The sequence below is a fragment of the Zootoca vivipara genome, chromosome 12 (assembly GCF_965207765.1).
Source record: "Zootoca vivipara chromosome 12, rZooViv2.hap1.1, whole genome shotgun sequence".
Taxonomy (NCBI): domain Eukaryota; kingdom Metazoa; phylum Chordata; class Lepidosauria; order Squamata; family Lacertidae; genus Zootoca; species Zootoca vivipara.
In genome coordinates this window covers 15191439-15216926 of record NC_142595.1, presented here as the reverse complement: position 1 = coordinate 15216926, position 25488 = coordinate 15191439, and the positions used below count along the sequence as shown (strand labels likewise).

General features: G+C 44.7%; 1 protein-coding gene across 2 annotated transcripts in view; it reads left to right on the top strand.

Annotated features, from left to right (window-relative positions):
• Window positions 1-12115: 12115 nt before the first annotated feature.
• The window catches only part of LOC118095091 (RNA binding protein fox-1 homolog 1-like), a 43346-nt gene continuing 29973 nt past the window's right edge, over window positions 12116-25488 (top strand). For both annotated transcript variants that reach the window (XM_035136059.3, XM_035136058.3), the window contains exon 1: window positions 12116-12368. In XM_035136059.3, coding sequence (XP_034991950.3) covers window positions 12282-12368 — 87 coding nt within the window. In that variant the 5' untranslated portion in view covers window positions 12116-12281. The remainder of the gene's footprint in view (window positions 12369-25488) is intronic.

Genomic DNA, 25488 nt, shown 5'->3' with positions numbered 1-25488 from the left:
GGTAGCACCTATTCCTCTTCTAGAGCTTTGATTCCCAGAGAAGAGGAATTTATTGTTACACCACCCTAGAATTTGGAGCTCTGCCAAGGGAATAAGGGTCAGTCAACAACTCTTTTTTTCAAATAATTTTATTCGTTTTTCAAATACAAAATCACGAAAAAACCAAACAAAAACTCAGAACAAAGTATAAAACAAAAAATAAACAAAACCAAAAAATAAACAAAATACAACGTAACAAAAAGAAAAACTTCTCAGATATTATATTATTTACATTGTTGACTTCCTCGATTCCCCCTCACTGGGTCCATTATATAATCCAATTAAGCAGTTTTCATCTTATCTCTTAAATTAATCTATCGCATTTTATCATTAGCACTCATATATCCTATTCTAAAAAATCATCTATTCTCCACCAATAATTAATCAATTTATACAAATAAAAAATTATTTTCCCTTCCTTTATCTTCTGTTTCTCCCCTTAGCCTGGAAATTTTTACCAAGAACTTTCCACAAATTTAAATATTAATTCTTATATAGACATTTAAACCGATTATATCAAATTTAACCCCCCCTTCCCCTGAACTCCGGGTCTCCCAGATTCATCAGCGAATTCCATAAGTTATTCCAGTTTTGGACCATCAAAATCAGTCAAAGAAATTACACCCATTACTACCCCTCACCCCACTCCCACCCTGTCCCAGCCTACCCACCATTCTTCAGTCATCCCCTGGTATCTCCCCAATTCTTTGAATACTGTAGTACAAAACCATCCAACAAAAATTCCCTTCCCCAGCCCTTTCTCAGTTTTTATTCCCTTGTATTCTGACCCCAGTATGGATCCTGCCCTCCCTCTCTCACTGGGTGGACATTACTCCATGTTGGTTTGTTCTGTCGCCCCCCCCCCCTCACTGGGGGAACTTTAAATTCCATTACACTGTCCAAGACTGGTGGTTGTTCCTCTTGCATGACTTCGCTCTCTGTTGGGATTAATCCTTTTTCTCTGTCCTGGCCATTCTGGTTCCTTTCACGCCGTTCTGTATTACTTTTACGCAACAATATATTATTTTGCTGCAATTCGTTTCTCAAGTCCCAAAACAGTTCCAACAGATCCTTCTGGAAGTCAAGGCCATCAGACGATATTGTGGCTACAGTCATCCTGTTTATCTCGGATTTCATGGGAGCAGAGCAGAGCAGGAAGCTGAACAATTGTATTTCCAAAAGCCTCAGAAATCAAGTTTATGTCCAGACTGGTTATATTTCTCATTTTTAAATTCTTTTTTTCATGTCTTTAAATTCTTTTGTCCATTTATCAAGACTCTCTTCACAATTGACAGTTCTCAGTGTCAAAAGGGTAAACAAATTCCTTTCTATTGTGATGTCATAATGGCGACTCGCTGCTTCCTCCCGGAACCCGACTTCAGTTTCCAGGGGGATTCTCCCCAGTCCAAATGAAGAATATTTGCAGAGATTTCAATAAATTTAACCCTTCTCCCCTTTACCCTGCCTCCAGGGGAAGGAATTAAGTCCAGTCCTTGATATTTAGAAGGTTCCTTTCACTTTTCCGGCTATAGGCAAATGAACTGCATTACGGTCCTCACAATGGGGGAGATTGACTTCCTGTTTTAATCTCCTCCTGTGGCCAATTTATTCCAATTTTTAAAAAGTTTCTTAAATTTCTCCTTTTACTTGCAGTATCCAATGTCCTTGAATTTTTTCAATTTTTTGGAAGAACCGATCGCTGTTGCCTGGCAGGGTCGCAGCTTCGTTCCTCCGAGAGAGCTATGCTCCGATGTGCCGCGTTAGCTCAAAACCCTCTGCTCTCTCACCGCCCAGAATTAGGCTGGCCGAGGGAGGGGGGAGCTCGCTTCTGGCGTCTGCCGGATCCACGTCCCCGAAACGCTTCATTCGGGGTTTCTTCTGGGGGGCTGCTGCGCTGAAGCAGTCCCCCCTTGCCTCAAAGGGACACGTTCCCCTCTTAGCTGAGGAGAACGCCGCCCGCCATTGCTGCGCGATTGGCCGGAAGTCCAGCCAACCACTCTCAAGCACCTTTAACAAACTACATCTTGCAAATATATGGTCATATCTTCCAACATTCCTCAGGTGAAAATAGGGACATTTCTCAGTCTCCTCCTCCTCGCCTACTCTCCAGCAGCTGTTACAACCTTCCCAAGGGAGGAGGCTGGCAGCGGAGGCTGTGTAATTCCAAGATTGTCCCTGGAAAATCGGGACACTTGGAGGGTATCCTGCCATGAATCTCATGGGCTTAAGTTACAGGAGTGCAGATTTTGAATGGCCATTGGGAGAAATGCTCTTAACTGGTAAGAGCAGTTTTACAGTGAAACGAGAGGGGTGGGTGGAGGTGTTTCAGACTTTCGGCAGGGTGTGCAGCCCATATGTCCAGGAGGAGGTTCAACTGGGTAGCCTCCAACAAGGGTGGGGACCTTTTGGGGGGTCCACCCCCTTCCACTGCCTATCAATCGCCTGATGGCATATGGGGATTTGGTGCTTTGAAGTCCCAAAGAGGTTTTGCCTTGAAACAGCTGCGAAAGCAAAGACGCTTTTATTTTGCTGCCTCTGAGCCGCTTTGAAGTCCAAACTCACTTTAATCCCTGGGAATTAGAGCCTCGGTTTTGGTAGGATTTAGTGCCAGCCCCGTGCTGATGGAGGAAGGGCTTTTGTGCTGAAACTGCTTCTGAAATGAAAAGACGGCAGGGAGGGAACTTTGCTCTAGCAGGGGTTTCCATTCTGCTTAGACCCAGGTTTGGGTTTGTGAGAACAGCTGGGGGCAGGATTCCTGCATTGCCGGGGGGGTTAGACTAGATGACCCCTGGGGTCTTTTCCAGCTCCACGATTCCATGATTCTGCGGTAGCCTCTTCTGCCCTTCCTCCTCCTGCGTTGTGTAGGAGCAAGGTGACCATGACTGCGTCCTAATATAGGAACACTTTGATTTCTCACGGAATCTATTTATACACCTAATTGCAAAACACTACAGTTCTAACATCCAGCAATATGTTAGAATTGGGGACAGATGGCTATGGCTGGCGAAGGGGCAGGGTAATTTCATTCCGTTCTCGTTTAAAGGCGAACACACCTCATTCACCGTTTTCAAAACAAGATGTAATTTGAAACATGACCATCCTTCACAATGTGCGGTTTTTCCAAAGTTTCCAATGCGGTTCCCCAGCCATGTCATGTGCTCACAAATGCACAGAGAAGAAGGTGCACGTGAAAATGCATCTGTTCATGAAAGCAACATCTAGAAAGCATTATTGCCCCAAGCTGCTCTGCAAATAATAATAAAACTTGTATACAGTATTATTCAAAATTGCATGCAATGGTATAAAGAGAAATTCGTGTGAAACTGCTTGCTTTTAAAAAATGCAGATTGATGTGGAGAACTGAATTTAAGTTTAGAAAAATGGGAAACAGAGAACCCCCAAATTTACATGTTCCTCTATCATGGTGGAGCGGAAGCAAATTTGTGTCCGTATGCATCAGTTTACATGTGGCGAATGTTGAGAGGCCAAGGTGTGCCTACCCTCTCCCATCCACAGCTGCTTAACTTTTTGAAAACAGAGGAGGTTGGATTCTTGACTAACTTGAGTGAATGTTTGTGATCATCCTTTTTGAATAAAAATAAAAAATTATTATTTATACCCCACCCATCTGGCTGGGTCTCCCCAGCCACTCTGGGAGGCTTCCAACAGAAGTATTAAAATACAATAATTTATTAAACATTAAAAGCTTCCCTAAACAGGGCTGCCTTCAGATGTCCTCTAAAAGTCTGGTAGGTGCTTTTCTCTTTGACATCTGGTGGGAGGGCGTTCCACAGGGCGGGTGCCACCACTGAGAAGGCCCTCTGCCTAGTTCCCTGCAACTTGGCTTCTCGCAACGAGGGAACTGCCAGAAGGCCCTCAGTGCTGGACCTCAGTGTCTGGGCAGAATGATGGAGGTGGAGACACTCCTTCAGGTATACTGGACCGAGGCCGTTTAGGGCTTTAAAGGTCAGCGCCAACACTTTGAATTGTGCTCAGAAACGTACTGTGAGCCAATGTAGGTCTTTCAAGACTGGTGTTATGTGGTGTTGGTGGCTGCTCCCAGTCACCAGTCTAGCTGCCGCATTCTGGATTAATTGTAGTTTCCGGGTCACCTTCAAAGGTAGCCCCACATAGAGCGCATTGCAGTAGTCCAAGAGAGAGATAACTAGAGCATGCACCACTCTGGTGAGACAGTCTGCGAGCAGGTAGGGTCTCAGCCTGCATTTTACCAGCTTCTTTACAAGAATATCATGGGGCACCTTGTCACTCACACAGGACCTTCACCACCTTCACTGGTTCTGATTTGAAAGAGAGGTAGAGCTGGGTGTCATCCACATACTGATGAACACCCAGCCCAAACCCCCTGATGATCTCTCCCAGCGGCTGCATGCAGATGTTAAAAAGCATGGGGGAGAGGACAGAACCCCGAGGCACCCCACAAGTGAGAGCCCAAGGGTCTGAGCACTCATCCCCCACCACCACTTTCTGAACGTGGCCCAGGAGGCAGGAGCGGAACCACTGTATGACAGTGCCCCCAGCTCCCAACCCCTCTGGAAAAAGGTGTCTTCCCCAGAAGGCAAAATGAACAAAACTGAGAGGGATTTTTCCAACCACAAGTATCAAAAACTAGAAACTTCCCCCCTATTTATGAAAGGGTTATTTGGAGTACCTGGGTGTTTTGATTGGATGCTGGTGAGGCAGCAGGGGGGAGGGGCAAGTGCACACATGCAGAGTTTCTTACTGGGTCAAAAGAAAGGCGAATAACGCTGTTAGTGCCTTAACCTCTTCGCAGAACCGGGGCCCCAGGCTGGTAACAAGAAGGACCGAACAAACTGGAGTTTCTTCTGGTCCTCAAGGCTCTTTGGTCTTCTCCGGAGACCTGTGTTGCCAGTTTGTCTGGCTCTGCACCTCGCGAAAAGTGGGCCTTGGGTACTGGCAAATGTGGGCCTTGGGGGAAGGAGGGACTTTGCATGCACAGCCACTCTTGTCAGGGTGAGCTGCAGCCGCTAAAACAAAACACTAAAACAAAACCTTTCGCCGATGAAGCAGTAAAGCTGCCTTCTCCTGCAAGCAAGCAGGAGAAACAGGTAGGCTCCATACCCTCCAACATTTCTCCAATGAAAATAGGGACATCCTAAGGAAAAGCAGGACACTGGGACATCTTCTGCCCCCCTGGAAAATAGGGACAATTGGAGGGTCTGCTAGCTATAGAGATCTTCAGAACTCTTCGGACTAGATGTTTAAGGGGCAGAGAAGGACGGAGACATCTGGCTTGATGTCAGCCACAAAGCCTGCATTTTAGTCTCCACTAGCTGTGGCTCATCCCTGTGATTCCCCCCACCCTGTCCCAATCCATGACATATCCCACCCCCTCCTCCCCCCAACCGCCACCCAGGCGAGTCCCCACTTCCATTTGGCCTAGTCTGTAAAGGCGAGCCGAGGTGTTGTGGAGAGGGAAGGTTTTCTAGTTGCAGTACCAGTGTAGCACCCGATAGTGGGTGAAGGTTTTATAGCTGCAGTACAAGTGTGGCCACCACTAGAGGGCAATGTTGTGTAACCTGGTTCTTTTCCCAGCATGCCCGGCAGGGTCTGTTGTGTGGGTTTTGAGCAGGCATCCCCAAACTTCGGCCCTCCAGGTGTTTTGGACTACAATTCCCATCATCCCTCACCACTGGTCCTATTAGCTAGGGATCATGGGAGTTGTAGGCCAAAACATCTGGAGGGCCGCAGTTTGGGGATGCCTGGTTTATATGGTCACTCGCATATTCGCTTGGGACATTGTGTCCAAATTTGAACGCAATAGGTCAAGCGGTTTCAGAGAAAAGTGGAGACTAACCCACATGCCCAGTTTACATTTATATATACAGTATATAGATTATTATTAAGACTGTGACTAGACTCTGTGGCAGGCATAGGCAAGCTCGGCTCTCCAGATGTTTTGGGACTACAATTCCCATCATCCCTGACCACTGGTCCTGTTAACTAGGGATCATGGGAGTTGTAGTCCCGAAACATCTGGAGGGCAGAGTTTGCCTTTGCCTGCTCTGTGGGTTCAACATCACCCTATTTTTCTTTCTCCTTGCCCTGCTTAGCACCCAGCATGAGGAACAACCCGAATCCTTGCTCATTATTTTCTGACATTTTGCTTGACCCCCCCCCCCCAAAAAAGAGAGAGCACAGCTTCTTTTGCTTCCTTGTGAACTTTTTAGTATCTATATTAGACTTGAGGTGGCAGCAGAGAGTCGTGCTGATTGATTTCCTGGCCACACAATTAACCACCACCTGGAGAATGGAATAAAGGGTTAGATACAAGGATCTCTTTTTTTAAAAAAAAATCAGTGGAAACCCTGTACAACTATTACACAGTGTTAGCTGTCCTGAATGGTTTGTTTTAGACAATTTTTAGCCTGCTTTTTCACTCAGCAGCTTCCCAAACAGGGTGCAATTAACAATACAGATAAAATCAGGCAGTGATAAAACAGCAAATAAAACAATGGAGGGGAAACAGTAACAAACCCCAGACCTGGCATTAAAGCAATAGCGATAAAGCAGATAAGAATAATGGAAAGCTCGTGGGGAGGGAGGGAGGGGAAGGCCTTAACTGTTCTCTTTCAAAAGAAGCAAACAAGCCCCCAGATCTCCCAGGAGTGCGAAGAAGCATGTTCAACAGTGCCTGCCAGCATGCCAGATGGAGGATTTTCGTCACCAGATTTTAGAGTGGGAAGGTATATATATAATGAGGAGATGGGCTAAAAATAAATAAAAGGGTGGGGTAGAATCAATGAGTTGGAAAGGACTTTAGAGGTCATCTTGTCCAACCCCACTTCATGTGGGAAATCTGCTCCTAAAGGACCCATAAAAAAGGTAAAGGGGCCCCTGACCATCAGGTCCAGTCGTGTCCGACTCTGGGGTTGCGGCGCTCATCTCGCTCTATTGGCCGAGGGAGCCGGCGTTTGTCCACAGACTGCTTCCGGGCCATGTGGCCAGCATGACAAAGCTGCTTCTGGTGAACCAGAGCAGCGCAGGGAAACACCGTTTACCTTCCCACTGGAGCGGTCCCTATTTATCTACTTGCATTTTGACGTGCTTTCGAACTGCTAGGTGGGCAGGAGCTGGGACCGAGCAACGGGAGCTCACCCCGTTGCAGGGATTCGAACCGCCAACCTTCTGATCAGCAAGCCTTAGGCTCTGTGGTTTAACCACAGCGCCACCTGGGTCCCATAAAGGACCCATGAGAGATGACTTTTCCAGCCTCTGCTTAAAAGCCACCAACAAAGGGGAGTCTCTCATCTTCTGCAAAAGCCTATTCCACTTGCATGGCAAGGCCCCGAGCTCTCCCCCATTTCTTGGATAATAAAAGACACGGTGTAATGATGCTGGCTGCTCCCTCACGAGTAATCCGCTCCAAACTCTGTGGCTGGCTTTTACAGAGTTTTATTATATACATATGTACAAGACAGAGCAACCAAAAGCCTGACTGTTCTATACCGAATCAGAATCCGGAAGCACCGCCCTTCGTGACTTTCGCCAACAGAACACGCTGGGCGTACGGAATCTCCTCCTCTCTGCGCACTTCTTTTCACCCCTCTGCTGTTGGGGTGATGGGGCTGGTGGAGAACCCTCCCCACTGGAACTGCCCAGGTGGGGAGCCGGTGCTGTCTCCTCTGGCACCTCCCCTTCTTGAGCGCTCTGGTCTGACCCTCCCCCTCTCAGCATCCTCAAGGGTCTGCACCGCTGTCTGAGGGTCAGTATCACCTTCTGTGGACAGCTCTGAAGCGCTGCATCCACACTTCCTGGACTCTCCGCTGACCCCTGGCGGTCCCCTGACACACGGACACCAATATTTTGGGTTAATGGGATAATTAGGGCCACAACTTTATTGGTTACAGATGTGAGCGGTATTCTTACCTTCCAAGTCCCGGACTGCAGAATCCGGGACCGGCAGCCGTGTGACACCGGAAGTTGCGTCAACGTAACTTCCGGTGTCGCTTTGCCCTTCTATGGGCACCAAAAATGGCCGCTGCCGGCTTCAAAAGTCGCTTCTATGCATGTCAGGAAGTGCGTCGACGCAACTTCCGGTGTCGCTCTGCCCATCTATGGGCACAAAAAATGGCCGGCGCCGACACCGGAAGTCGCGTCTATGCACTTCCGGACATGCGTAGATGCGACTTTTGAAGCCGGCAGCGGCCATTTTTGGTGCCCATAGAAGGGCAAATCAGAAAGAAAAAAAATGGCCGCCGGCAGGAGAAAATAACGGAGAAAAACGGGAGACGAAGTGATACGGGGGACCACCGGGAAAAGGTAAGTAAAAACGGGGGTTTCCCAGGGAAAACGGGGTACTTGGCAGCTATGGCGGTATTGGCTTAGGCATTGGAAGTGAACCGACTACATCTGACTCCTGGCCACCATGCAGGTAGTCTCACAAGGGGAGATGTATTGTACATCAACGGCAAGATCCCCTAGGGTCCCCGATGGGGTCCCATATCCGGGCTTCGGACAGGATCCACACCCATGGATCCCTTTAACAGAATACCCTTAAAGAGGAGGGGCAGGTGAAGGCCACAACCTCCCCTCCAATAAACCAGGTTTTACCAATGCCTATCTGCCAAACCTTACAAAGTTGTGACGATTGCTACAAGGCAGGCACTCCAGAAACAATAGCCGACAGCCGCATTGGACGTTCGGCTTCTGAAAAATGTTGAGAAACCGGAACACATACTTCCGGGTTTTCAGCTTTTGGGAGCAAAGGCATTTGAGTACCAAGGCGTTTGAGAATCAAGGTACCACTGTATATGTAAAGTTTTTAAACCTTACTCCACCCTCTGTGTAAAAACTGTAAAATAAATAGGCATGATCCAACCAAGTTAAGCATTTTGCACATGTTTACTCAGGAGTAGTGATGAAAAGAGCTGCCAAGGTCAGTTCACTCAGTTTTTCCCAAACTTAAATCTGGTTCTCCACAGTTATTTATTTTTTATTTATTTGTATTCATTAAATTTGTAGACCGCCCTTCATCCAAAGATCGCAGGGCATATAAAAATACAAAATACAAAAAGAGACCACAGAATGCATAACAGAAAAACGCAAATACAAACCAATAACACTTTTAAAGGCCATAGATTGTTGCTTCTCACCTAAATATATCTAAGGAAAGCATTCCGTAGATGGGGAGCCACGGCAGAAACATTCTGCAGCAATTTGTTGATTTTCTTTTTAGAAAATCTGCTAGCATTTTAGTGTGAATTTCCCTTAAAAACACATTTTTACATGCAGTTTTGACTAATGTACATATCTTTGCAAGAAATTTCCCCTAATATATTTCAGTGTATTACTTGACTAATCTATTCATTTTTTATGCACATTCTCCCCGAATGTATGAATTTTTGTCAACTTTGGTTACTTGGAGAACTGCATCACGAAATTGGGATTCGTATTTTTAATTTTTAAGGAGGGCTGTGTTTCAGTTCTCATGTTGTTTTGGAAAGTGCAGATTTGATAGGTAGGTTTGGTTTTAAATGCTAAATGAATCAATTTTATCCCTCATCCCCATTCAGAGGTACGGGAAGCCCCACTGAGCAGAGCTGTCTTCTGAATAGAGGTTTATTTGTAGGTAGGATAATTCTGTATTATTTTCTATTTTATGCTTTTTGAACTTAAATTTTGTTGTACGGCACCATGATACTTTGTATGAAGGGTGGTCTATAAATAATTCCATAAATAAATAAAATAAAACAAAACAAACAAAAAGAATTGAGCTGTGTGTCCCAGGGATTTCAAAGGCTGGCATTTATGCAAGAGCCTGAGGCTTACGTTAGAATCGGTGGGCCTTAAGCATTTCCAAGTGTCCCTATTTTCATTGGAGAAACATTGGAGGGTATGGACTTATGTAGGGCTGCTATATTTCAAGCTCTTTTTTTTGGCCAAGTTGTTAAGCTTTTTGGGGGGAAATTCTATTTTTATGGAAAAGCGGCAAAAGCGGCGCTGCGAACATAGGCTGCCATGCCATATGTCGGGATTTTCCTGGACATTTTTGCAGATTTACACCAGGATAGGTCTGGGAAATTACAGGTATATTACAACCCTAATTTTATGTGATTCCTGAGCCAAGGAGATAAGTAACTAGACAAGCTTTAGAAGACATCTGAAGGCAGCCCTGCAGAGAGAAGTTTTTCGATGTTTAATGTTTTATTATGTTTTTATATAAGTTGGAAACCGCCCAGAGTGGCTGGGGCAACCCAGTCAGATGGGAGCAGTATAAATAATAAAATTATCACCATCACCACCATGGAACAGGGCCCTATTTTCATTGGAGAAATGTTGGAGGGTATGTTGTCTGAATCATTCACTACAACTATAAACTGCAAATGAATCCCAATCCTTCCTTCCTTCCTTCCTTCCTTCCTTCCTTCCTTCCTTCCTTCAAGCCTTTATTAGGCATTGCAGATAAAGACTATCTTAAAACATCCATATACAGTGAAACCTCGTATCCCAAACGCTTCTGTTTTGGAACGTTTCGGCTCCCAAACGACGAAAATCCGGAAGTAAATGCTCCATTTTTCGGAAACCGGACATCCACCGCGGCTTCCGCTTGAGTGCGGGAAGCTCCTGCAGCCTATCGGAAGCCACGTCTCGGTTGTCGAACGTTTTGGAAGCTGAACGGGTTTCCGGAACGGATTACGTTCAACAGCCGAGATTTGACTGCACAATTTTTAAAAACATATATACAGTACAAAGAAACAAACATATAAGATACTAGCTGGCCCCGCCATGCGTTGCTGTGGCTCAGTCTGTTAAATGAAGCCTCAGAGTCCCCCTTCAGACTCCCCTCACCTTCAGAGTCCCCCTGTTTTACGCATGTTACGTTTACACAGGCGCATCCCTGTGACTCTCCACACCCTGTCCCGACCCATGACCTATCCCTCCCCCTCCTCCCCCCATTTCCCACCCAGGCAAGCCCTCACCTCCACTCGGCCTAGTCTGGAAAGCGGCCTAATCTGCAAAGCCAAGCCGAGATGCTGTGGAGAGGGAAGCTTTCCTAGATGCAGTACCAGTGTAGCCGTCACTAGAGGGTGCTGGTTTGCAACCTCTCCTGTGCTCCCAGCATGTACTTTCGTATGATTTGTGAGTTCTGAAACATGGGGTTTGGGGGTTTTTACATTGTGCAGGTGTGACATCTGTCTACGCAAACTTTCCTATAGCCTTCGGACATTTGCATGTGATGTTGTGTCAAAATTTCACCTCAATCGGTCAAGCGGTTTTGGTGAAAAGTGGAAACACACCCACATGCCCAGTTTACATTTATAGATGATAGATAGATGATAGATAGATAGATAGATAGATAGATAGATAGATAGATAGATAGATAGATAGATAGATAGATGATAGAGTAACAGGAGTTTTCATTGGAGTGTCTTCCTGCTAAACAGTGCCACTCTAAGAGAAACTATTGACAGAAACTCAGCAACCCTTGCAGTTACCTCCGGGTTAATATCAGACAGGTAGAATCTGATATTTTCATTGTGTCATGATGTTAAACTACCCAAGGGGGGGGGGGACACGCGTTTACGTAGCTGGTTGTACAGTGAACAGTTGAAAAGAATAGGTTCTACAGCATGGATAGGCAAACTAAGGCCCAGGGGCCAGATCCGGCCCAACCGCCTTCTAAATCCGGCCCGCGGACGGTCTGGGAATCAGCATGTTTTTACATGAGTAGAATGTGTGCTTTTATTTAAAATGCATCTCTGGGTTATTTGTGGGGCATAGGAATGCGTTCATTTTTTTCCTTCGAAATATAGTCTGGCCCCCCACCAGGTCTGAGGGACAGTGGACTGGCCCCCTGCTGAAAAAGTTTGCTGACCCCTGTTATCTACATCTCAAAACATCCCAATACAAATGACCCATAAGCAACACCTCGAAAATTTGACAAACCGAGTGGAACTTGCAGCATCGGCGTGGTTGAGCGACACATAAATGGAAACGCCATGTTTGCCTCCGTACCTCGTGTTGACTTTGCGCCTCGTAAAATTGCATGTCCCTGGCGAGACCGTATCCCAGGGCAGATGCTTTTTGCCCAGGCAGTTTGTGACGGGGAGCTTGTGTTCTCAACAGCTGTTGGCGTCTCTCAATGGCACTGTCCCATCTGCCACTCAGCACTCCCTCAGCTGGTGCCAAAGCCGTTCGAACAGAGGTGCTTTTGACTCCTTCTGGGACTGGGTGGTTGGGCCCTGACTTTATTATGTGCCATGCTCTCCCCTCCAGCTGTGGTTTTGCACCCCTACAGCCTGCCTGTCTACCCACCGGCACCCCAGTGTTACTCCGGGCTGGTTCAGGTACGACTGTTTGTCTTCCTATCTATGCATGCGAGTGTGTGTTGTGTGTGTGTGAGAGAGAGAAAGGGAGCGAGATTTGTGTCATTGACAGGGCCCAGCTGCGGCTGGCTGGTGGTCTTGAGGGGGGGGACAGCTGATAAAGTCTCCCGCAACGATAAATCCCTTTGTTCCCGATGAGTTATTTTTACAGAATTGCTCAGAGAAAGAGAGAGAAAGTCCTTTCCTTGTAAGGGGAGAGATATTCACGGCTCCGGTGGGAAGCGTGGAGACCAGTCCATTTTGTACCTGATCCCATAGAGCAGGTGGACTCTGTCAACGGGAAGGCCCTGCAAACCTAAGGGGAGAAGTCTCTGCGGATTTAAATTGCGTGCCGGTTCAAAATGGTGGTGTCATAAAACAGCTTCTGACTTTGGTGGACGCAGCCAGATAAATCCGAAAGGAGAGGAAGACCTTACATGTGAATGAAGAGAAGGGACAAACACTGGCAACCAGCTCTCTCTTGTGGGCTCACTGCCTTCTGGTTATGTCCACAAGCCTTTAAGCCCGCTAAGCTGACGGTGGCTTCCAGGTTCTTTATAATGTAATGCCATATATCTGAATCCTTCTGAGTGAAGGGTCATTTCTGGTACAGTGGTACCTCGGTTTAAGAACGGCCCTGTTTACGAACGATTCAGTTTACAAACTCCGTGAAACCGGAAGTAGTGTCCCGATTTGTGAACTTTACCTCGGTCTAAGAGCAGAAGCCGAAAGTGTGCCTCAGTTTAAGAACTGTTTCGGTTTAAGAACAGACTTCGGTTTAAGAACGGGCTTCTGGAACAGATTAAGTTTGTAAACCGAGGTACCACTGTATTCTTGTAGGAAACAATACACAGGTTAACATGAATGCGCCAATCTCCCTCATAAGTTGGGTACAGACCATACATTTAACCCCCCCCCCAAATAATCCTGGGAACTGTAGTTTACAGAGCTACAATTCCCAGAACCCTGGATTCTGGGGGGGGGGGGCAAATGTGCTTTAAATGTGTGGTGTGTAGTAAGCAGCCAGATACTTTATCCCTGCACGGGCTGAACGCCTTGGAAGAAAGGTGGGGCACATGTGAATAATAATAATAATAATAATAATAATAATAATAATAATAATAATTTTACTGAGCAAATGAAGTGGCATTTGCAGGCCTAGCAAAAGATGTTTTGACACACCCGGTTGGTTTCACCACATGCACCTTAAGATCCCACATGGTTATGCTGAGGTGCAACCACATGAACGTCGAGCTACTTCACTGGTGCCCTTAACAACATGGCTGCCCTCAGCAACTGCATGCGCTGCTGGGCAGGCCCTCGGTATTTTGCACACTGAGAGGAATGACACATCTTTCATGTTTTCGCTTCTTCTTCCCCCACTTTGTGTTTTTCATTTTTCTGTGCAATATGAACATTGGCGCACAACGGACAAAGGATTTAAAGGTGCGTGGCCAAAATAGCAAAGGCTGAGGTTCTTGCAGAATGATTCGTGGCTGACAGTTTCTCTCTGTGTCCCTCATCGGGTGAACAGCACAGCCGAAGCCCTAGTTTATTTTATTAGATATGGATATTTTTATTGAAGTTTTCAGGTTTTATATTTCCACATGAACATCTTTCATTACACACACACATAAAACGACTTCCCTCCTTCCCCTTCCAAGGTTCTTTTAATTTACCCATAATTCCTGCATATTCTTGTATGCAGGATCTTGTATGCAGCCATCTAAATCACTCCCCCCATTTTACATCCCTTTTAAATATGTTATACTGTTGAATTTACCTTAATACTGCCAGTGATTTCAACTGTGTACAGTTATTTTCCACTTACAAAAAAAATCCCACTCCTCTTTAAATACCTGTTATTCTTGCTCTCTTATTCAGCTAACTCTGCATATTCTATCATATTAAGTTGCCAATCCTCCTCACTAGGGACCTCATTCACCCTCCATTTTTAGGCTAACAAAATCCGAGCCACTATTGTCGTTCCTAACAGGAATGCCTCTGTTTTGGGAGGAGCACATTGTTTTAAACAATTTTTTCATCTCATTATATATCATCTCCCAATATTCTTTAACTTTTTTGCATGCCCACCACATGTGAAAGAAGTTTAAACTCCCAGTTTATTTTCTTTTATTTTTGTAACCAGGGGCGCCAACTATAGGGGGTGGAAGGGACTCTGGTGGAAGTTACCCTTTTTGTAACTACATTTTTTTATCCCGCCTTTTCCACCGCAGCTGTAATAAGTGGTCAAAGTCACACACAGAAGTGACTTGTTTCGTGAGCAACCTTGAAGATTCAAACCCATAGTAGTAGATTCAAACCCATGGAAAGACACAACTTAAAAAATGAGACAACAAAACTATGAGTCATGAGTCAGCAAAAGCAGAAGATGAATGTCTGTTTGAAACAGCAGCAATGATAAACTGCAGCGCAACGGAGGCATTTTGGTGTCTCAGGCAAAACAACAAAATGGCTGGTGGTAATCAATGCCATGGTTGATAATTGATCAATAATTGACTACAGTAGAACCTTGGTTCCTGAACTCAATCCGTTCTGGGAGTCCATTCGTGTGTTTTTTTTTTTAAATTAATTTTTATTGGATTTTATCAAGAAACACAGAAAATAGAAAATAGAATACAAAACCAATTTGTCCATTCTTATTCCCCCAAATTCTTCACATTTCAAGAACAATTAAGAACAAAAAAGACTGAAAAAGAAAAAAACAACAATAAAAAGAAAAATAGAAATACAATGATGCCATTCTAAAACTTCTAAACTAAACCTTTCTGACTTCCCCATTTCCCCTTCTTGAGTTCTAATTATTAAAATAATTCTTGCAGTTTCCAGATCTAACATCACATTCTTTTTTCTAAATTTTGACTTCTTCGTTGCTATTAACCATTCTTTTTATACTTTAACTTCTTTATTTCTAACAACCTTTCTCCAAAATTGCTATTATCTAACTACTAATCTCTATCCCTTACCCAAAAATGTTTAAACCTAACGTCCAAATCTTTTGCCCATTTATTCCCACCCTCACAACAAGTTCCCACCCCCCTTTCCCTGAAGTCGGTGTCTCCAGATGCATCAGCCAGATCCTTAATACAATCCTTAATACATTCCGAGGTCAGACCATATTACATCAGACAATTCCAAATAATCCAAGACTCTCTGAGAATCCATTCGACTCCCGAAACAGGTTGGGGACCAAGGCGTGGCTTCCTGCAACCAATCGGAGGCTGCGCCAGACGTTTGGCTTCCAAAGAACATTTGAAAATCACTTCCGGTTTGGGAGCCGAGGTTCCACTGTATTTGCTGCTAGTATCCCCCAAAAGACCTGACCTGAGGGGCCCCCTTTTTGTGTGCCATTAAAAGTTTGCAGACGTTGTTGCTTTAGTATAGGGAGAGGGACAGGACACTCGCTTTGTGATTTTCTGCCTCATGCATTCATAATATCAATCAATATACTTTATTCGACCGATAGTCAGAAACAAAAAAAATTTCTCAATACAAAGATAAACATATAAAACTGAAGGCATCAGAGGGATACATAAAAATATAAAAATATAAAACTGAAGGCATCAGAGGGATACATAAATGGCGTATGACCGCGCTACGAAACCTCCTACAGATAACCCACATCAAGACATTCAATTGTACGTTTCCGACACTTGAGCGCCAGGAAGAGGAATTTAGCCAGCATTCATAATATCTCAGGCGGCCCTAAATGCCAACTGAAAACCTGGCAGAACAGAGAATCTTGACAAGCTTTCTAAATATTTGCATCTGTCATTTCACACATCTTGTGAGAGGTGCGAAAATATTCGGGGGGGGGGAATTGCAGGGGAAATCCTAACTGAAGTATATTTGGCAAAGAATAAGCGGATACAAACATCAGTGCTCATCCGTGGCTGGAATAAAAAGTATTCTAGGCTGGGACTTTATCAAAAAGAAGGAAATCTAACAGCTTGGTAGAACCTCTGCACATATGGATCTGGTATGAACAAGGCACGATCGCAAGCTGTAGAAATCAAAGTGGGACTGCTGTATTTATTTCTTTATTTTCTTTGAAACGGCTGAACATTTCAAAAATCTCGGATTGATATATGTATACTGAAAACCAACCAATATATCGTCAAAAGTATGAAAACGCAACCTAAAATGAATAAGACAACAATTTACAAAACACATACAGTGGTACCTCGGTTTATGAACACAATTGGTTCCGGAAGTCTGTTCATAAACTGAAGCGTTCATAAACTGAAGCGAACTTTCCCATTGAAAGTAATGGAAAGTGGATTAATCCATTCCAGACGGTCCGCGGGTTACTTAAACTGAAGCGCTCATAAACTGAAGCGAACTTTCCCTTTGAAAGTAATGGAAATTGGATTAATCCGTTCCAGACGGGTCCACGGGGTACTTAAACTGAAGCGTTCATAAACTGAAGCATGGGTGTAATTGGTTCCGGAAGTCTGTTCATAAACTGAAGCGTTCATAAACTGAAGCGAACTTTCCCATTGAAAGTAATGGAAAATGAATTAATCCGTTCCAGATGGGTCCACGGTGTTCATAAACCGAAAATTCATAAACCGAGGTGTTCATAAACCGAGGTTCCACTGTACATATATGCTGCCCAGAATGGCTGGGGAAACCCAGCCAGATGGGAGGAGTATGATGATGAGGATTGTTTCACGTGAGAACATCTGCATGGGTGAGGCTCCTTTGACAACAATGAGAAATTGAGCCTTTAGTGTCATTGGCCCAGTCCTGTGGAACACCCTGCCACTAGAGATTCAGTGGGTGCCCCCTGTGCCAACTTTTAAACACCTGCTGAAAACTTTCCTATTCTGCCAGGCCATGCAGGCTAATAATAATAATAATAATAATAATAATAATAATAATAATAATAATAATAAATTTATTTATACCCCGCCCTCCCCAGTGAGAGCTGGGCTCAGGGCGGCTGACATCAATAAAATTACAATAAAAAATAAAAGAAAGAAAAACAATTGATTAAAATGCAGATTAAAATACAATTTAGATTTAAAAATTGTTTTAAAATGCGGCCTCAAATCAAAACCCGAAGGCCAGGCGGAACAGCTCCATCTTGCAGGCCCTGCGGAAAGATGTCAAATTCCACAGGGTCCTGGTCTCCTGTGAGAAAGCGTTCCACCAAGTCGGGGCCAATACTGAAAATGCCCTGGCACTAGTTGAAGCCAATCTTGCCACCTTATGGCTCGGGATCTCCAAAATATTGTTATTTAATTAAGAGTACATCCCCTCACGGATGTCTATTGCTGTTTGCGTTTAATTTATTTTTGCTTTTAACTTGTTCTTTTTCACATTCTATGATTTTATTGTCTGGTTTTATGTATTTATATTGTTAGCTGCTGTGATTATATATGCTAGACAAATATATGAATGATACAGTGGAATAGAAGTATTTTTAAAGATAAATAAATGATCCCATCATTCTGCCCGGACACTGAGATCCAGCGCCGAGGGCCTTTTGGCGGTTCCCTCACTACGAGAAGCCAAGTTACAGGGAACCAGGCAGAGGGCCTTCTCGGTAGTGGCACCCACCCTGTGGAATGCCCTCCCACCAGAGGTCAAAGAGAACAACAATTACCAGACCTTTAGAAGGCATCTTAAGGCAGCCCTGTTTAGGGAAGTATTTAATGTTTGATTGATTTCTGTATTTTAATATTTTGTTGGAAGCCACCCAGAGTGGCTGGGGGAACCCGGCCAGATGGGCGGGGTATAAATAATTTATTATTATTATTATTATTATTATTATTATTATTATTATTATTATTATTATTATTCCACCCACAACACAAGGCCTGATTGCTGGGTCCCACCGCAACACTTGCCCTCTGTTTCGGGAGGACCCAATATACGTTGGAAGCTGCCCAGAGTGGCTGGGGAAACCCAGTCAGATGGGTTGGGTACAAATAACAGCATCATCCTCATCCTCATCCTCATTATTATTATTATTACTATTATTTTTTATTAATTTCAGAGAAACTCAAATGTGGCTTGCATTGTATTTCGTTCCCCATCATTGGGATGGGGACTAGAGGAGAAACTATACAGAAGTTTTTTGGTTTTTTTTAAATACAAGGCTAACCTGGCTTCCTGCCAAAGGCACCTCAGCAATCCCTGGGCCTCAGAAAGATCCCCTGGGACTGGAGAGTAAATCTATTTATGAGCATGTATGCAGCTCCCCCCACCCACCCACCCCCAATTCGGGCCCCTCTTGGGCTGTGAATGACAAGAAGGTGCTGTGTATGAAGTGGAGCTATTTATAAGACCTGGAAGTGGAGCCAACTTTGATAAGAAATGGCCTCCCGAGGGCTGCTTAAAACCACCCAGTGGAGTGGTGACAAGTGTGTGTGATTCGCACAGCGACGGGACAGGACGGTAGGGCATAAACCCAGGGAACAGGTTGGAAGGCTGGAAAACTTCAGCTGGTTATTTACTCCCTTTGTTTCCTAAATGAGGAAAAGAACTTCACAGGAGACAGGTGGCTTTTTAAAGCGCTTGGCACACACACACACTCACTCTCTCTTGACATGTTTTCTCATGTGCAGCTCAAGCCTTTAGCTCCAAAGGGAAGAAAAAATATTTTGCACTCAGGTTTTTAGCGAAGGGCATCCAGTCTTGGAAACTTTGCTTCACAAAACTGTCAAAAGTGTTCTAATCATTGCAATGCTAGATGGCATAGGATGCCCTAGGCTCGTTCAGCTGTGGGGAGGGGAATTCATGGTGAGAGATTTATCTCTTGATGCTACCAAACTCTATTCTGTTCAAGGAAGCTGGACATATTCCCTCCCATTCAGTGTGTCTCAGGCAATTTTAAAGCAGGGGTTGATAACTTGTCCTTCCAAGGCCGTTGGGCAGGCATCCCCAAACTTTGGCCCTCCAGATGTTTTGGACTACAATTCCCATCTTCCCTGACCACTGGTCCTGTTAGCTAGGGATCATGGGAGTTGTAGGCCAAAACATCTGGAGGGCCGCAGTTTGGGGATGCCTGCCGTTGGGCCTCAACTCCATCAGCCCTAGCTAACATTGAGTGTCATAGCTGCCAAGTTATCCCTTTTTTAAAGGGATTTTCCCTTATGCTGAATAGGCTTCCTCGTGAGAAAAGGGAAAACTTGGCAGCTATGATGAGTGTTGTCTAGCAATATCTGGAGTTCTACAGGTTAACCACTCCTGTTGCAAAGCATCAGCCTGGGTGGGAAAGCCTACATCAGGCATCCCCAAACTTCGACCCTCCAGATGTTTTGGACTACAATTCCCATCTTCCCCAGCCACTGGTCCTGTTAGCTAGGGATCATGGGAGTTGTAGGCCAAAACATTTGGAGGGCCGCAGTTTGAGGGTGCCTGGCCTACATCAATATCTGAAAAGTTGCCCTGGCCAATGAGAGATGCTATCGCAGGTTGCACAAGATTTTAGAACGTTAACGCAGGATGGAAAGCGAAAGAACAAAGGGAAAGTGCACTCCAGGTAATGTGAAATTGCAGAGTTGTGGGCGGGAGTGTGAGGAGGCAAGGATTAACACACATCCTCCCCTGGCTGCTATTTACCCTACAGGAGGAAAAACATAAGGTACAGGCAAGTGTAGTTTGTCCCGATAATGATACAGTTGAGACACCAGTTAGTTTCTCACATAAATGGGAATTCTGGAGCCCCATCTGTCTCGCTCTCCCTCTTCAGAAGAACAGCAGTATGCTCATTTCACCTATACAGTATTTATATGGTTGTTTAATTTAGCACTTCTCCTGTACTCAGTGTCTGGGCCTGACATCTCTTTCTGAAGCTGTAACCAAAGTCCCACAAAATTCATTGGCTGAAACTTTTGTTTTCTTTTCATCTGGAGAGTATATTGCTTCAGACCAGGCATCCCCAAACTGCGGCCCTCCAGATGTTTTGGCCTACAACTCCCATGATCCCTAGCTAACAGGACCAGTGGTCAGGGAAGATGGGAATTGTAGTCCAAAACATCTGGAGGGCCAAAGTTTGGGGATGCCTGGCTTCAGACAATGGGCAAAGAGCCCTCCTTTGATTTTAAAATGTCTCCCCTTCTGCTTTCTATATAACTTGTTTTATTATTACAAGATCTATATCTCTCTGATACCTAACATGCCCTCCAACATTTCTCCGATGAAAATAGGGATGTCCCCTTCCTTAATGATAATTTTACTATATATCAGTCATACCACATGTTGCGTCCGCTGCAGGTTGCGTCTTTTCGGGTTATGGACGCGCCGAACCTGAAAGTCCCAGAACGGGTTACTTCCAGGTTCGGCGCATCCGTGACATGTGCGCATGCACAGAAGCGCCAAATCGCGCTTTGTGCATGCGCAGAAGCACCGAATTGTGTCTCGTGCGTGCACAGACGCAGCACTTCAAGATGCAGCCTTTTCAGGTTGCGAACGGGCATCCGGAACAGATCGCGTTCGCAACCAGAGGTACCACTGTATACCCCACACATCTTACTGGGTTGCCACACCGCAGCCATTCTGGGCAGCATCCAACATATATGAAAACACTAGCTGGCCCTGCACGCGTTGCTGTGCGTTAGTCTGTGAAATGGAGGGTAATAGCCCCCCTTCAGATCCCCCTGAGCCTCAGAGTCCCCCTGAGTCAAGGCGAGACACTGTGGAGAGGGCAGGTTTCATCCCTGTGTCTCCCCCCTCCCGTTCTAACCCATTACGTATCCCTGCCCTCTATTGCCCCCACCTCCATTTGGCCTAGTCTGGAAAGCGGCCTAGTCTGCAAGGCCGAGGGGAGATATTGTGGAGAGGGCAGGTTTCATCCCTGTGTCTCCCCCCCCCCCCCGTTCTGACCCATTACGTATCCCTGCCCTCTATTGCCCCCCCCCCACCTCCACTTGGCCTAGTCTGGAAAGCGGCCTAGTCTGGAAAGCGGCCTAGTCTGTCTTATAATGGCCGCCTTGGTGGTTTCAGTTGTTTGGTTGATGATGATGTCATTTGGTTTGTGGGTGTGGCTTAGATTTCACAGGAAGGGAGGGGGTGTACTGTGGGAGGAATTCCACTTGAGGGCGCTGTTTGAGTTGGTGGAAAACCAGGTCTGTACCTGCGCAGGTGTGCGATTTGAGGGATTTTTGCCCCCAACAACGCGCAGGGAGTGGCCTGGATCATTGTGTCAAAATTTCAGGACGATCGGTCAAGCGGTTACGAAGAAAAGTGGAACCTGGATTTTCACGATTTTTACATTTTTATATATATAGATAATAATAAAACATTAAACATAAAAAGACAACCTTCCCTATACAGGATTGCCTTCAGACAGCTTGGGGGGGGGGCGGGTTGGATGACTCCATACCCTCCAACATTTTTCCAAAGAAAATAGGACCATCCTAAGGAAAATTGGGACACTTCGGGATTAAATCAGAAACTGGGATGGCTTCTCTAAATCAGGGACGTCCTTGGAAAATAGGGACACTTGGAGGGTCTTATCTAAAAACATAAAAAGAATCTGTTGAATCAGGCCAATCGCTCATGAAGCCAAGAGATACTTGTGGGAATTTTCCATGTTAAGAGTTTGGTGTATGTTTGATATGGAGGGGTATACAGTTACGGAGTCCCCAAATGTTGTCTGCAGTGCCACAGCACAGACCCCGGTTTCCCACTTCAGTGACAACTATTTATTTATTTGCTATATTTATGTAAGGCTGGCTCATAACCCTGTTCTACAGATAGCTCACAAACATACAACGATAAAATGCTATCAAAATGCAATGGCATAAAATAGCAAAATCATAAAAGGATAACTTGCAGCCTAAACATTTTCAGCAGAGAGAATAAAGCCAGATGACTAAAAAATAAATAAATTTACATGACACATAAATTGAGGCTCAGTGCATGAAAATCACAGTTTGTTTTTAAGGCTTGGGAGAATAAAAATAGTTGTCACCTGGCAATAAGCAGCCATTCTGATTTGTTTATGAGGCGATTATATGACAATGAGCTTTCATCCTCCATTCATCCTGATTTGCTTGTGCGGTTGTTTTTACGTCTTCTTCTTAAGTCATTCATTCATTCTACACTTTTCAATGCATTTTCCCATCTCTTTCTGAACGTCTTAAAAAGTGGATTTGCTGTGCAAGAGCAACAGAGTGCTTTAATCCACTTTAATTGTGTAAACTTAAATCACTCTGTATCAACCCCTCCCACAGGACACCTAGAATGACCATAAAGAAGGTGAGGGCCTCTTTAAATATCTCAAGTTAAGGGTAGGTATAAGTGAGCCAAAGTGATCTTTCAGACATCCTGGCTCCAAATCAATAAGGGCTTTAAAAGCTAAGATCATCACTTTGAATTGGGCCCAGAGCCAGGGAAGCTGATAAAATGTTGGTATCATCACGATGTGAGCAAAGTCACTTAAATAACACAGACGGAGTCCAGCAAGCAAAGTTCAGAGGAACTGAAAAGTTGGGAGGGGGAAAGACCAGTTTATTATGCTTTGAGGAGAAAGAGAGATTTTGTCTTTCTTAGTTCAGGCCTTGTACATAGCATGAAGACACCCAACTAAACACACAGAAGAAAACTCTCCCGGAACTACATAGCCAGTCAGAGTATGTGCTACCTCGGTGTTATTATTATTATTATTTGAATTTATTGTATTTTTCCATGTATAAGACTATATTTTTTCCTAAAATTTTGAAGTTTAAAATAAGGGGTCGTCTTATACACGGATAGTGCATAGTGCATTTTCAAACTTTTGAGTCCCCACAGGGGCATCTTATACACCGAAAAATACGGTATATACCGCCCTATACCTGGAGCTCTCAGGGTGGTTCACAGAACAAAATCAAAATATAAAACCACAAAATATATAATCAAAATAAAAACAACAACCCAATAACCCCCTCCCCCCAAAAAACCACATTTTAAAAGGGCATACGATGTCAATCAAATCAACCAAAGGCCTGGTTCAAAAGGAACGTTTTTGCCTGGCACCTAAAGGTGTATAATGAGGGCGCCAGGCAAACTTCCCTGGGGAGAGAATTCCACAGACTGGAAGCCACTGCAGAAAAGGCCCCGTTCTTGTGTTGCCACCCTCCGGACCTCTCGAGGAGGTGGCACATGAAGGAGGGCCTCAGAAGATGATCTCAGGGTCCAGGTAGGTTCATATGGAAAGAGGCGGTCCTTGAGGTATTGCGGTCCTGAGCCCAATCAAGTTCATGTCACTCTGCCTGGTTGCTAAGCAAATACTTCCACCCCTCTTGGTTCGCTGTCTTTAACACTAACAGAATTAGCACTTACGTAATAAGCTGAATGAGCCCTGCCTGATGCACTTCCAACAGGAATTGGCCAGTCCAAGCAAACCATCTTGCAGCCCTATTTTGAACCACCTGACGTTTCCATACCTTTTTCAAACAGCGCATTGCAAGAAACTAAATGGGGAGTAGCGAGAGAATCGGTAATTGTGGCTAGGATCCAGTTATGGCCGTAGCTGGGCAGATCAGCTGAAGTGCACAGGCACAAAGGTCTCGGTTTATTCTACACTGTCTGACAGGGCCAGCCCAACCATGAGGCAAGGTAAGGTGACCGCCTCAGGCCTCAGAATCCACAGGGGTAGCAGATCACGGGAGCGCCTCTCCCGGTATGCCCCGCAGAGGACATTAAGGTGCACAAATAATAACATACTGGAGATCCCAAGTCACAAGGTGGTTAGACTGGCCTCGACCAGGACCAGGGCCTTCTCAGTACTAGCCCCCCAACCAGGTGGAACGCTCTTTCTCAGAAGACTAGGGCCCAGCAGGAGTTGTCATCCTTTCGTAGGGCCTGCAAGACGGAGCTGTTCCGCTTGGCCTTTGGACTGACTCAGTCTGACCCCGGTGTTACCCTCCCCTAAGGCTTTATCCTACAGATATTTAAATGAGGTTGCACTTGTAGATTCCTAATTTTAACATTGTATTTAATCTGCATTTTAATTGAATTGTTTCTTTTATGCTTGCTTTGATATTCTTGTTGTTAGCCACCCTGCGCCCGTCTTGACTGGAAAGGGCGGGGTATGAATAAATTATTATTTATTATTATCATCATCATCATCATCACAATGTAGATCTTTATTCCAATGTAGTTCTTTGTTCCCTGCCCCCGTTCCTGAGGCAGATCTTCACTCACCCCTTCTTCCCTGGCAGGGAAGTGGGTGCCTTAGATGCCAAAATGCATTGGGCCGGCCCTGCTGTCTGGTAGGACGGCGGCATGTTCACACAAAAGCTTCCCATCCCATCTGTTGCAAGCTCTAGCATGTGTGGGAATTGAGGCTCTTGAAGATAAAGTCTGATCTGATGCAAGGATTTTGTGCTTCAGCCCTCCTCAAGCATCGTTCTTCACAGGAGAGGAAGAAAATCACTTTGGCAGACAAATAGCATATTTAAAATATCGTTTAAGAAAAAACCCAGAAGCTTTACTTCTGGGTTTAGTAATGGAAGATTTCCCAAAAAGTATGAAAAAAATATATTCCTATACGCAACAGCAACTGCCAGGACCTTGATCACAAAAAAAATTGGAAAAAGGAACAAGCCCCAACAATAAGGGATTGGCAGAGCAAATTTTGTGAATTTATAAATATGGCAAAATTGACCGCAATTACAGTATAAGAGAAAAATCAAATAAAGAAAGAATGAAGTTGTGTAAAGGAATATATGGAAAAATCATTGTTTTGGTATTATATTGATATGAAGTCTAAGATATCGCAAGGAGAAGTGACAGAGAAATAACAGGTATCTGAAGAAGTGTGCATGCACACAAAAGCTCATACTAATGACAAACTTAGTTTGTCTCTAAGGTGCTACTGGAAGGAATTTTTTAAAAAAAATTGTTTCGACTACTTCAAACCAACACAGCTACCTACCTGTAGGCATAACAGAAACAGTGGTATAAGATAGCACAAGAACACAACGAGAGAAGTAAAATCTAAAAGGAAAAGTCACATACGGGTGGAGGGAAGTCGTTTTTAGTCTTTTTATGTCATCTTAATTTGTATTGATTATTCTCTCTGATATGTTGATATTTGGAAAAAAAAATAAGTTCACAGCACATTTGTGTGTGCATTAATGCA